The 12,486-nt window shown below is 39.7% G+C and overlaps 1 protein-coding gene across 5 annotated transcripts in view; it reads right to left on the bottom strand.

Annotated features, from left to right (window-relative positions):
• The window catches only part of PDSS1 (decaprenyl diphosphate synthase subunit 1), a 58,247-nt gene that overhangs the window by 19,673 nt on the left and 26,088 nt on the right, over positions 1 to 12,486 (bottom strand). For 4 of the 5 annotated variants that reach the window (XM_024129685.3, XM_028495976.2, XM_055087819.1 and 1 more), the window contains exons 5-7: positions 9,202 to 9,343; positions 5,594 to 5,705; positions 5,389 to 5,498 (exon numbers count right to left, since the gene is read on the bottom strand). In XM_024129685.3, the coding sequence (XP_023985453.1) occupies positions 5,389 to 5,498; positions 5,594 to 5,705; positions 9,202 to 9,343 (364 nt within the window). Of the gene's footprint in view, positions 1 to 5,384; positions 5,499 to 5,593; positions 5,706 to 9,201; positions 9,344 to 12,486 lie in introns of all 5 variants that reach the window. The other variant, XR_002892678.2, reaches the window with a different exon arrangement.

Here is a 12,486-nt window from a genome sequence, read left to right as displayed (position 1 = left end):
ACATTAACAAAAGAAGAGACAAAAACCACATGATCACCTCAATAAATGCAGAAAAAGCATTTGATAAAATTCAACATCCATTCATGATAAAAACTCTCACCAATTGGATATAGAGGGAACATATCTAAACATAATGAAAGCCATTTACATCAAACCCACAGCCAACATAATGCTCAATGGTGAAAAGCTGCAAGCCTTCCCACTAAATTCAGGAACTTGATAAGGATGCCCACTCTCACCACTTCTTTTCAACATAGTATTGCAAGTCCTAGCCACAGCAATCAGGCAAGAAAAAAAATAATAAAAGGTATCCAAATTGAAAGAGAAGAGGTAAAACTGTCTCTATTTGCAGATGACATGATACTCTATATAGAGAATGCTAAAGACTCTACATAAAAACTATTAGAATAAATGAATTCAGCATGGTAGCAGGATACAAGATTAATAAAAAGAAATCTGTTGCATTTCTTTACACTAACAATGAAATATCAGAAAAAGTAAAAAGAAAAAAAACAGAACAAAACGAAATAAAAACTCATTTAAAATCACATCAAAAAGAAAGAAAAAACCCAAACCAACTTAGGAATAAACTTAACCAAGGAGGTGAAAAATCAGTACGCTGAAAACTATAAAACGTTGATAAAGGAAACTGAAGATGATTCAAAGAAATGGAAACATATCCCAGTCTTGAATTGAAAGAGTATTGTTAAAATGGCCATACTACCCAAAGCAATCTACAAATATAATACAATCCCTATCAAAATACCCATGACATTTTTCACAGAACTGGAACAACTAATCCTAAGATTTACATGGAACCACAAAAGACCCAGAACTGCCAAAGCAATCCTGAGGAAAAAGAACAAAGCTGGAGGCATATCCCTTCCAGACTTCAGACAATACTATTACAAAGCTACAGTAGCAAAACGACATGGTATTGGCACAAAAACAGATCAGTGGAACAGGATAGAGAACCTAGAAATAAATGCACACACCTATGGTCAGTTGATCTACAACAAAGGAAGCAAGAATATACAATGGAGAAAAGGTAGTCTCTTCAACAAATGGTGATGAGAAAGCTGGACAGCTACATGTATATCAATGAACTTAGAACACTCCCTCACACCATATACAAAAATAAACTCAAAATAGTTTAAAGACCTAAATATAAGACATGACACCATAAAACTCCTAGAACATAGGCAAAAAATTCTTAGACATAAATCACAGCAATATTTTCTTAGATGAGTCTCCCAAGGAAAAAGAAATAAAAGCAAAAGTAAACAAATGAGACTTAATCAAACTTAAAAGTTTTTGCACAGTACTGTAAGGGAAATCATCAACAAAAAGAAAAGACAACCTATGGACTGGAAGAAAATATTTGCAAATGATGTGACCATTAAGGGGTTAATATCCAAAATATACAAAGAGCTCATACAACTCAGTATCAAAAAAGCAAACAACCCAATCAAAAAATGAGCAGAAGACCTAAATAGACATTTCTCCAAAGAAGACACAGAGATTACCAACAGGCACATGAAAAGATGCTCAACATCACTAATTATTAGAGAAATGCAAATCAAAACCACAATGAGGTATCACCTCACACTGATGAGAATGGCTATCAACAAAAAGCCTACAAATAAATGCTGGAGAGGGTGTGGAGAAAAGGGAACTGTTGGTGGGAATGTAAATTGGTGAGGCCACTATGGAAACAGTACGGAGGTTCCTTATAAAACTAAAAATAGAGCTACCATATGATCCAGCAATCCCACTCTGGGTGTATATCCAGAAAAGATGAAAACTCTATTTCAAAAAGATACATGTACCCCAATGTTCATAGCGGCACTACTACAATAGCCAAGACATGGAAGCAACCCAAGTGCCCATCAAGAGATGATCAGTTTAAGAAAATGTGGTGTATATATATATACAATAGAATATTACTCAGCCACAAAAAAGAATGAAATATTGCCATTTGCAGCAACATGGATGGACCTAGAGAATATTACACTAAGTGAAGTTAAGTCAGAGAAAGACAAATATATGATATTGCTTATACGTGAAACCTAAAAATCAATACAAATCAATCTATATGCAAAACAGAAAAAGACTCACAGATATAGAAAACAAACTTATGTTTACCATAGGGTGCAGGGATAAATTAGGAGTATGGGATTAACAGATACAAACTACTATAAGTAAAACAGATGAGCAATAGGATTTACAGGGATTATATGCAATATCTTATAATAACCTATGATGGAGATAATCTGATACAGATATTACTGAATCACTTTGCTGTACACCTGAAACTAACACAACTATACTACAAATAAACTATACTTCAATTAAAAAAAAAAAGTAAAAAGAAAAAAAAAAGATTCTTGACAACTAAATGCCACATGAGATCCTGGGCCAGAAAAAAATTTTCCCATTTGTTATTGATATAACAATATTACAACTGTTAAAATTTGAATAAGGTCTATTTGTAGATTAGATAAGAATATCATAAACAAAAAATAGGTGTTCAGCAGATATGACCCACAAACCAAAATTCTGTGGTGGCCCTCTGTAGCTTTGAAAATGAGGTAACAGGAAGACAGTCAATTGATTCCAGGCTACATGCAGCACTCGAGAGAAAAGAAATTCAGAAAGAAATGAGAAAAATACATGAATCTGCAGGATTATCATACCCAGTTCTGGGTTCAAATCCCAGCTCAGCTACTGTCTGACTAACACCGGATGGGCCACCAGACCCCTCTGGTCTCATTCCCATGAGATTTTCTGGGGAACGAGGCATAGTGTTCATTGGTAAGCTACACACGTATTTTGCATGACTATGTGTAGAAACAAGGAGCCAATCATCTTTCAAGATTACTTCTATTTTTAACATCAATCAGTGTCCCAAAGCAATCCTAAACAGCCCTCTCTTAATCTTAATACTATTTTCCATTAAATAGCTCTTCGGACAATGAATTATAAGCTATTAAGTTTCCTTCAAATTCCCATAACATCTTGGAATTCCATTAGTTCTGCTATAATGATTCTGATGTTTAAATTCTCTTACTCCTTCCTTTCGGCATCTCTAATTTGCTTTGCATGCATTCTTTCAGAGCTCACGTCTTTGCGTTTTAAGTACCAAGATTACACATAGCAATTCTGAATATATAACACCTCTGGAACATCTCTACCCATAGGCACTTAAATATAGAAACTTTTATTCAGAGAGCTCACACTAAGATTCTGCTTTATTATTCCAACAGCTCTGAAGCTTAGGAATAAATCGCATGGAAAGTGGGTAGTTCTGGGGTGATGCCAGCGTGCCTCCTAGTGGACAGTATAAAACATTTCATTTTTAACGAGGTTCGGGCCATATTAATATGCAAGTCCACTTTTAACTTGCTAATCTGTGAAGGATGAGGTCCTCTTTATAAGCGAATACACGTGCTATCCTGTCTTTGGCTTCCTAAGCAGAGGAGAGTGAATTAAGTCTTTCCTTGATGACGTGGCTCCACTTCTGCGGGCCCTTGTAGGAGTTGATCACTGAGTGCACTAGTTCATATGCTGGCTCCAGTGTCGCGCTGCTGCCCTGGGCCTGTGTGGACAATGACCCTCGGGTTTTCCAGTTCCAACAGCCCCACTAACTGCTAGGGCTTCTAACTGCAGCCTCAGGCCTGTGAAGTTGTTACTGAGCTTCCCCTAACACAGTAATGTGCCTTATGAGGATGGGTCTCCATCCTCATGGAGATTTTGGCATCAAAATCCAATGAAGGATTAAGGTCACAGCTTTATGGCCCCCATTTTAAATCAGTTATTCTTTTATTTAGCATTCTAGTGTCTATCATATTGTTGTCTGTCTCTCTTTTTTTAGAAAACTACACTCGCAATTTCTTGGAAATAATTTTTAAAAAAAGAAAATGCTCTTTCAATAAAAAGACAAAAATGGCTGAGATTGTGGCCAGCATGTTCTACATAATTCACATTCCTTAGGGTTTCACTTAGGTCTTTTTAGGAAGAAATGTTGCCCTCATTCTTTTCTGGCTCACAATTACACATTTCTTGACACTTTTCCAAATAGAGGCACTATTGGCAAAGGACTTTTTCACCTGAGAGGCCTGAGAAAAAGCTCTCTTTAACTGTAATTATTACATAACATAATTATGTAATTATGTTAATTATGTATCACGAAAGCAACTGACATTTGGCCCTTAGAAGTCTTCCTTTCTTGTTGCTTTAATTACAAGGGACTCTTACTTGCCCAGTTTTCATCTCATTTATATCTGCTAGGCTGAGAGACAGTCAGGTGAACAATTCTATGGAGAGAATTGCCTCTCATTCATGGGCTAGCAGTGAATACCACAGTTTAGTCTACAGATTAAGGATAATACTAACTGATTTTTAAAAAGAAAAACTATGTGAAGAGTAGAGGGAAGGCCAAAGAGAAGGCAAGAGGTAAAAAAAAAGTTATGGTTCACACTCAATTTATACTCGGAAGGAAAATGGCTTGTTTATATTTCATATAACTGGGAGGACCTACTACTCATAAAAAAAGTATATAGAACACTAGTACAATCTGATAGTTATATATTTTCTCCCAGGTCAATATTATACTTAAGAACACAGCACTTCATTACTTTTTATACATAAAACATAAGAAACAGTGTGTGTGATAATCACGAGAGAAACTATTTACGATAAGTGTTCAAAATGTTAACCATTTAGGGACTTCTCTCTGGTGGCACAGTGGTTAATAATCTGCCTGCCAACGCAGGGGACACGGGTTTGATCCCTGGTCCAGGAAGATCCCACATGCCTCCCACATGCCGCAGAGCAGCTAAGCCCATGCGCCACAACTACTGAGCCTGTGCTCTAGAGCCTACAAGCCACAACTACTGAGCCCCCATGCCACAACTACTGAAGCCTGCAAGCCTAGAGCCCGTGCTCCACAACAAGAGAAGCCACCACAATGAGAAGCCCGTGCACCACAACGAAGAGTAGCCCCTGCTCACTGCAACTAAAGAAAGCCCACATGCAGCAACAAGACCCAACATAGCCAAAAATAATAAATAAATAAATTTTAAAAAATGTTATACCGTTTGGAAATTAGATTGGGGAATATATTACAAAGCTTATTTTGATTCAATTCTTGGGAGGAAAGATGAAAAGTTGATGTCTGCATAGCAAAAGAAGACAGCAAAAATGGAAACCTCAGCAGAAGTTCTCCACTGTCTGGGGATGCAATTCTTTTCTCAATGACCACTTGGGATTTCAGTGACTATTTTAAGGTTCTCCAGTGAAGTTTTTTCTAGGAGAATTAGCTCCCAAGAAAGAACTAGAAGGTTTGTTTGTTTGTTTTTAACTTGAAAAGAGACAGAACGTACATACTGCTTTACAACTGTTGGCTATCAGACTTGCAGTCTTCTTGAACGTCTTTTCAAGGTAGTGTGCAAATCTTTCATTTTCATTTTCTTTTGACCCGAGCTGAAGAAATTCACCTATAAAAAAGGAAAGTGGTCAGGTGAGGGGTTTTTTTTTGCTTGGCAAAAAAATAAGATTGAATAAAAAAGAAGAAAAGTCAGAATTAACCTACCACGCACCAAATCTTCAATCACTTGGGTTAAAATAGATACAACAGTTGTATTTCCAATTCGTGCCAGAGCTATCGATGCTGCAGAAAGAATTAAATCGCCAGCAAGGACAGCCTAGAAAAGAAGAGAAGAAAACCTTTCAGAGAAAAGTATATGAGCATCGGAGCCAACAATGAAGTTAACTTCTCAGAAGAGAAACAGAATGGGAGGTAGGGGTTATCCTGGATTTAAGTTTTTCCCCTTCCTCTTCCTCAGCAGGATCATGTTATAATCAGCTACAGATCTGGGATGCTGTTTGAACTGGATGGGCTCTCAGAGATGACCCAGTCTGCCTCTCCAGTTCAGAGCTGAAGAAATGAATGCCTAGAGACGGAAGTACCTGACCCTCTGGCTTCATCCCTAGCCCCAGCAAAATGTCACTGACTTCATTTAGTTACGCTGGACCATTCGCTCTCCCATCAAACTATGTGGCTGTGCCTTTGCACTTTCTGTTTCTTCTGCTCAAAACAGTCCTTCCCCTTCATCACCTGGCAGACTCGTGCAGAATTAGCTCAGGCGGCACCTGCAGGAAGTTCACTCAGACCCCTCACTCTGATCTTCTGTGAGCACAGCACCCCTTGGATACTGCTGTCTTCCCACATTTTTCCTATTTACCAAACTCCTAGGGGCATGTAGCGGGAGTTATCCAGCTAGTACTTAGTACGCACCAGTACACGGCCCAACCCATGCTTTTCTCAATGAAAACGAAATCAAGGAATCTTGGCTCCAAGTTCAATGCTCTTAGAATGCTATTACACTGCCCCTCATTCTAGGACAAAATATTTTTTTCACTGAACACCAATCAATATTTTCCCAATCTTCTTTAGATTGTGAATAAACGTCTGCATTGTATTTGCAACTAATTATAAGTTATTCATGACCGAATTACATGCTGTACTCAAATACACTAATTTGCATACTTAAAGATATGGATAGGTGTTACAGAGTAGTTATAAATGATAGAATTTGTGGAATTTTAATCCACAGAATTTGCAACATAACCGCATTTCAAGTTTTTTTATTTGTTGTTGTTTTTGTTTTTGGCTGCACCGTGTGGCATATGGGATCTTAGTTCCCCAACTAGGGACTGAACCCGTGCCCCCTGCAGTGGAAGTGCGTAGTCTTAACTGCTGGACCGCCAGGGAAGTTCCAAGTTTTTACTGTTTGTTAGTTCTCTAGTATCTAAAATTAGTGATGTTCAGTATGCTTACCAACTAATCATTTTATATAACATATACTATATAAGGTATCTTCATGTAAATGTAAATATACACTTATAATGTCATTGTAGGACTTTCCTGGTGGCACAGTGGTTAAGAATCTGCCTGTCAATACAGGGGACACGGGTTCAATCCCTGTTCCAGGAAGATCCCACATGCCGCGGAGCAACTAAGCCCGTGCGTCACAACAACTGATCCTGTGCGCCACAACTACTGAGCCTGTGCTCTAGAGCCCACGAGCCACAACTACTGAGCCCATGCGCCCCAACTACTGAAGCCCGCACATCTAGAGCCTTGCTCTGCAACGAGAAGCCACCACAATGAGAAGCCTGTGCACCACAACGAAGAGTAGCCCCTGCTCGCCACAACTAGAGAAAGCCCACGCGCAGCAACAAAGACCCAATGCAGCCAAAAATAAAAAAAATAAAGTCATTGTACGCATTATGATTTATAAGTACACACACATCCATCACCCACCCTACAATCATTAGCAGCTGAGGGCTCAGGATCTCTAGGCTTTTGCCTCTTTCTTCTCCTGGCCCTGGGGATCCCAGAGGCCAGAAGGTTCCAGCATTTGGAACTAAAGTTGCCAGACTGGGGATGGCTGGGGTGAGGGGTTAAGGGAAAGAAGGGATAGGGACCCAGACAGGGGAATGAGGGTTCATGGAGGAGGTACTGTACGAATGGATTTTTATTGGTAACAGCAGTTTTGTTTGACGGGCAAAAAAGGGGAGACTGGCAGGTGGCCCCATGCAGGGCCGACCAGCCTTGCAGCTGAAAAAGGCAGGTGACAGTGTAAACATGGTCTTCCAAAGGAGGCCCCCGGGACTCCCCTGGTGGCGCAGTGGTTAAGAATCCTCCTGCCAATGCAGGGGACACGGGTTCGAGCCCTGGTCCGGGAAGATCCCACATGCCGCGGAGCAACTAAGCCCGTGCGCCACAACTACTGAGCCTGCGCTCTAGAGCCCGCAAGCCACAACTACTGAAGCCTGTGCGCCTAGAGCCCGTGCTCCACAACAAGAGAAGCCACCGCAACGGGAAGCCCCAGCACCGCGTTGAAGAGTAGCCCCCGCTCACCGCAACTAGAGAAAGCCCGCGGACAGCAATGAAGACCCAACGCAGCCATAAATAAATAAATTAATAAATAAATTAATAATAATTTTAAAAAGGATGGAGGACCCCAACAGCAGAGGCAGTCACAAGAGGGGACGAGTCAGGAGAAAATCTTAACTTGTTCACTTAATCCTCCCCCTTTGCCCAAGGGCTCAAGTATAAAGTTTTAAGGACAGGCCCTGAAAAAAGACATAGCAGACTGCAGGACATGTCAAAGAGTTACCCAGGGCCTCTCCAAAATGAAACTCCACCCTTTTTTACCAACATTCTGATGTACGGAATTCTGTCAATAGGACACAAAACCTTTTCATCTAAAATCGGAAATAAAAAGATTTAACAAAATCATGTGCGCTAAAGCAAAACCAGCATGTAAAGATAATAATTAAGGTATATTTCTTCTTTGAATACGATTAGAAAACAGGTGGGAACCAGGTATTACAGACATGTGAGGGCGGGGAAGGTATGGAGAGGGAAACCTCATTCACATTAATGTTTTGTTTGTGCTTCCAATGGGCAGGATGGCCAAGGGAGTGGCATGTGTGGTGGGAGATGCCTGCTCCCAGAAGGCCCGTGGGTCTTCCGTTTTATTTGCTGAATTTTATCCCCTTCCTCAACCCATGATTTAAACATCCTTAAACAAGATGACACATTCTACACATCCCCTTCAAGAAATGCTAATAAAATAATGTGGAAATATGCTTTAAAATATACGTGAACTACACAATTATAAAGCTTCTATTTAAAAAGGTAAAAATTTCATGGGAGAACAGTATCCCTCTGAGATTGATACAGATGTGTATGAATATGTGTGTGTGTATATATGTGTGTGCATTTATACATATATATTTTTTAGTTTTATTTGTTTACTTGCCTTGAAACTCTTGCATGTGGCAGTTAGTAAATGGTTAAGCTTAAAGTGAATCTGAGTAATGTAAGCCCCAAAGTAAAAGGTGTGATTCTTCATGAAATATGCTTTTTGGGTAACTACAAAAATCTCCTTCCCTAACCAAATTCTATATAAAACTGTGAAGAAGCAAAAACACTAAGTTTATTTTTCTGTGCTGTTATCCATGATCAAACATCTGTATATAGACCAGACATGAAAACTATTTTGAAAGCTGGAAGACCACATTTGATGAAGCATATTTTACTTTTTAATGAGACAAATCTGGAAAAAAAATGCAATCCAAAGAGTATGGGATTTAATAAGAAAGATTTAAAAACCCAAAAAGCCGTACCTTCTTTTCACCCCAGATCTTATTAACTGTGTGTTTTCCTCTTCGGGAACTTGCATCATCAATGACATCATCATGGACCAGGCTGGCAGTGTGGATCATTTCTGCAATTAAGGCTATGGCACGCTGGCTTGCTTGCACATTTCTAGTTAACAGAAAGCAATGCTTTTTAACAGAGACGCCACCTATAACCTTCTCAGCAATCATCTTGTGAAAACTGGATATAGGATCTAGGATAAAGAATTTTATTTCTCTAAGAGAAACTATATAAAAACTTTGGCTTCCCTACACAGCCAATTCTATCATTTGGAGAACATTTTAAAAATGCACAAGATACCCTGCACCAAGATTATGTTTTCGGGACACCACACTAAGAAGTAGAATTTGTATAATTAACAACAAAAAAAGGATAAACACCTGAGATGTCTGGGTATCTGGCTGAAGAATCATCTTTATGTCCTATAACAGTGGTCTTGGTCAGTTGGTCAAGTTTACAGTTAGGTTACAATTAAATTTCAGGGGTGGATGGGGAAGATGGGTGAAGAGCGTTCTAAAGAAGTGTATGAAAGAACCAACGGTCACTGTGTTCAAAGCTTTTAATAATGTCTTAAATATTTAGTAAGAAGACCTTGATAACCAAGAGAGCTGGAATTCATAATTCCAACTGGCTATTGATATTGGTTACCAATATGAATTGATAATTCATACTGGAACATGAATTTCAATTCAAATTTAACCCGTGCATTAGAAATTTAAACTTTCATTTCCCAGATTTAACACAAAATACAGGAGAAACATTCCCAAGAAGACACTTGGATGTGACTTTTACAGTTAAAAGGGACCCCAATTTCTTTTTAATCATCATTATTCTCACCATCATCATCTATGGGAATTTTAAAAAACTGAATTTTAAGAAAATCAAACTGGAGAAATAACCAACTGAATTTTCTGAATCTAAAACAGAAGCCTGGCTCAAACACACGCTAACCAAATGTTTTATTTATTCCTATAGCTTACTTTTCAAATATCACCACGTTCTCTCTTAGAGGGGAGAAAAGTGAGAGAGATACTGAAATGTGACTTTTTTCTTTAAAAACCTAATCTGAACATCTGCAAAAGCCAGTGCTCATTCTAATTCCTCAAATCTAGCATAAAGCCATGAAAAATGAAGTATAACTAACATTAAAGATGCTGGAATTTAACTACAAACACTAAATCAGCCTGAAGAATATCTTCCCGTCTTGCTTTAAATGTAATTTTAAAATATGGTGCTTTGCCAGCAACTCTTACTTAAGATTTTTAGAACTAAACCTCAGAATCTTCCAACTGCTTTTAGCCCAGAAATCAACTGTAAAGTGCTGCTCATTATTTACTAATGTCACAACTGTAACAGTTCTAAACACTTCTGGATGACAACACATTCTTCTGAGGAGGGAGAAGAAAAGAAACAGAGGGGAGGGACAAATCATCCTGTAAAACTACTTTAGTTAATGAGAAAATGGAGCTTTGGATGGCTTCCAAGAGCTTGTTCTGGGGCTTCCCTGGTGGCGCAGTGGTTGAGAGTCCGCCTGCCGATGCAGGGGACAGGGGTTCGTGCCCCGGTCCGGGAAGATCCCACATGCCGCGGAGCGGCTAGGCCTGTGAGCCATGGCCACTGAGCCTGCGCGTCCAGATCCTGCGCGTCCGGCGCCTGTGCTCCGCAACGGGAGAGGCCACAACAGTGAGAGGCCCGCATACAGCGAAAAAAAAAAAAAAAGACTTAAAAAAAAAAAAAAAGAGCTTGTTCTCACTGAATCCTTCAGTGAGAAACTCACAGACCCTATAGAAGGAAGCTTGGACCTTAAATATTTTTCAGGTAAATTTACCGGATCCTATCTTAATGCACAAGAAAAGATGTAGATTTTTACAGTTGTTTTTTACATAAATAGACTATTTCTTTAGAACATTTTCTCAATTAATTTCAGTCTGATGAAATATACACTTGCTACTCATTAATAGTAGATCTTACCTTAAACAACTGGTAAGACCTCTAAGCCTTTCTCATGTATTTATAGGTCAGGCACCACTTCCGTTATCACAAACTATGTCAGCAGGCAGGGGTCCTGCTGGGAAGCTGCAGTAAGATGGCAGTACTCACTGAGACACTGGAGTTTTTTGTAATTTGAAGATATTAAAACAAAGATTTCTTAAAATATTTTGAAATTTCATAGACTACATATATGTAAAAATGCCATATTATATGGCTAAATTGTTGAAATCAGGATTCTTGCTTTGAAAGTTATTTGGCATCGTGACACAGCCCCTACACAGGATAAACATCACTTTTTAGATGCTTTATCATTTTACCTGATGTACTTTTTCCTGCACAATTAGCCTTTAACATGTGCCAGCTTCTATCTGGAAAACACTGTCACTACGTATCCACAGTACAGCATAATGGTCTGGAACCCAAATTTACAGATCACAGAAACAACTCACACTGTTTTGAAGATGAAATCTTCGAAGTACCGAACTGAGTCATGCCTTCAAAAAACTGGGCACCATGTCTACTTCCTGCTGTGAAAGAGCTGCCACACTTTCCCAACTTCTGGGAGAGGTGCTAAGAAAAACCAGTCAGGCGAGACAGCAGGAGAAAATGAGGCCCCGAGTCTTGAAAGGTGGCTCTGTCCTCCATCCTTCACACCTGCAAGAGCGTGCGATGACTCAGCCAGCCCCTCACAACAGTCAGGGTTTTCCCTCTTCATTAGATTTCAAACATTTTTGTGTGTGTGTGTGTGTGGTACGCGGGCCTCTCACTGTTGTGGCCTCTCCCGTTGCGGAGCACAGGCTCCGGACGCGCAGGCTCAGCGGCCATGGCTCACGGGCCCAGCCGCTCTGGGGCATGTGGGATCTTCCCAGACCGGGCCACGAACCCGTGTCCCCTGCATCGGCAGGCGGACTCTCAACCACTGCGCCACCAGGGAAGCCCTCAAACATTTTTATAATGAAGAATTTCAAGCGCAGATGGAAACAGATGGAATAATATAATGACCCCCCACATACCCTTCACCAAGCTCACATGTGATTTATTTATTTAATTTTTTAAAACATCTTTATTGGAGTATAATTGCTTTACAATGGTGTGTTAGTTTCTGCTTTATAACAAAGTGAATGAGTTATACATATACACATGTTCCTATATCTCTTCCCTCTTGCGTCTCCCTCCCTCCCGCCCTCCCTATCCCACCCCTCTAGGTGGTCACAAAGCACCGAGCTGATCTCCCTGTGCTATGCGGCTGCTTCCCACTA

The sequence above is a fragment of the Physeter macrocephalus genome, chromosome 11, assembly GCF_002837175.3.
Source record: "Physeter macrocephalus isolate SW-GA chromosome 11, ASM283717v5, whole genome shotgun sequence".
NCBI lineage: Eukaryota > Metazoa > Chordata > Mammalia > Artiodactyla > Physeteridae > Physeter > Physeter macrocephalus.
The sequence above is the reverse complement of the archived record's forward strand: the minus strand, read 5'-3'. Positions and strand labels throughout refer to the sequence as shown.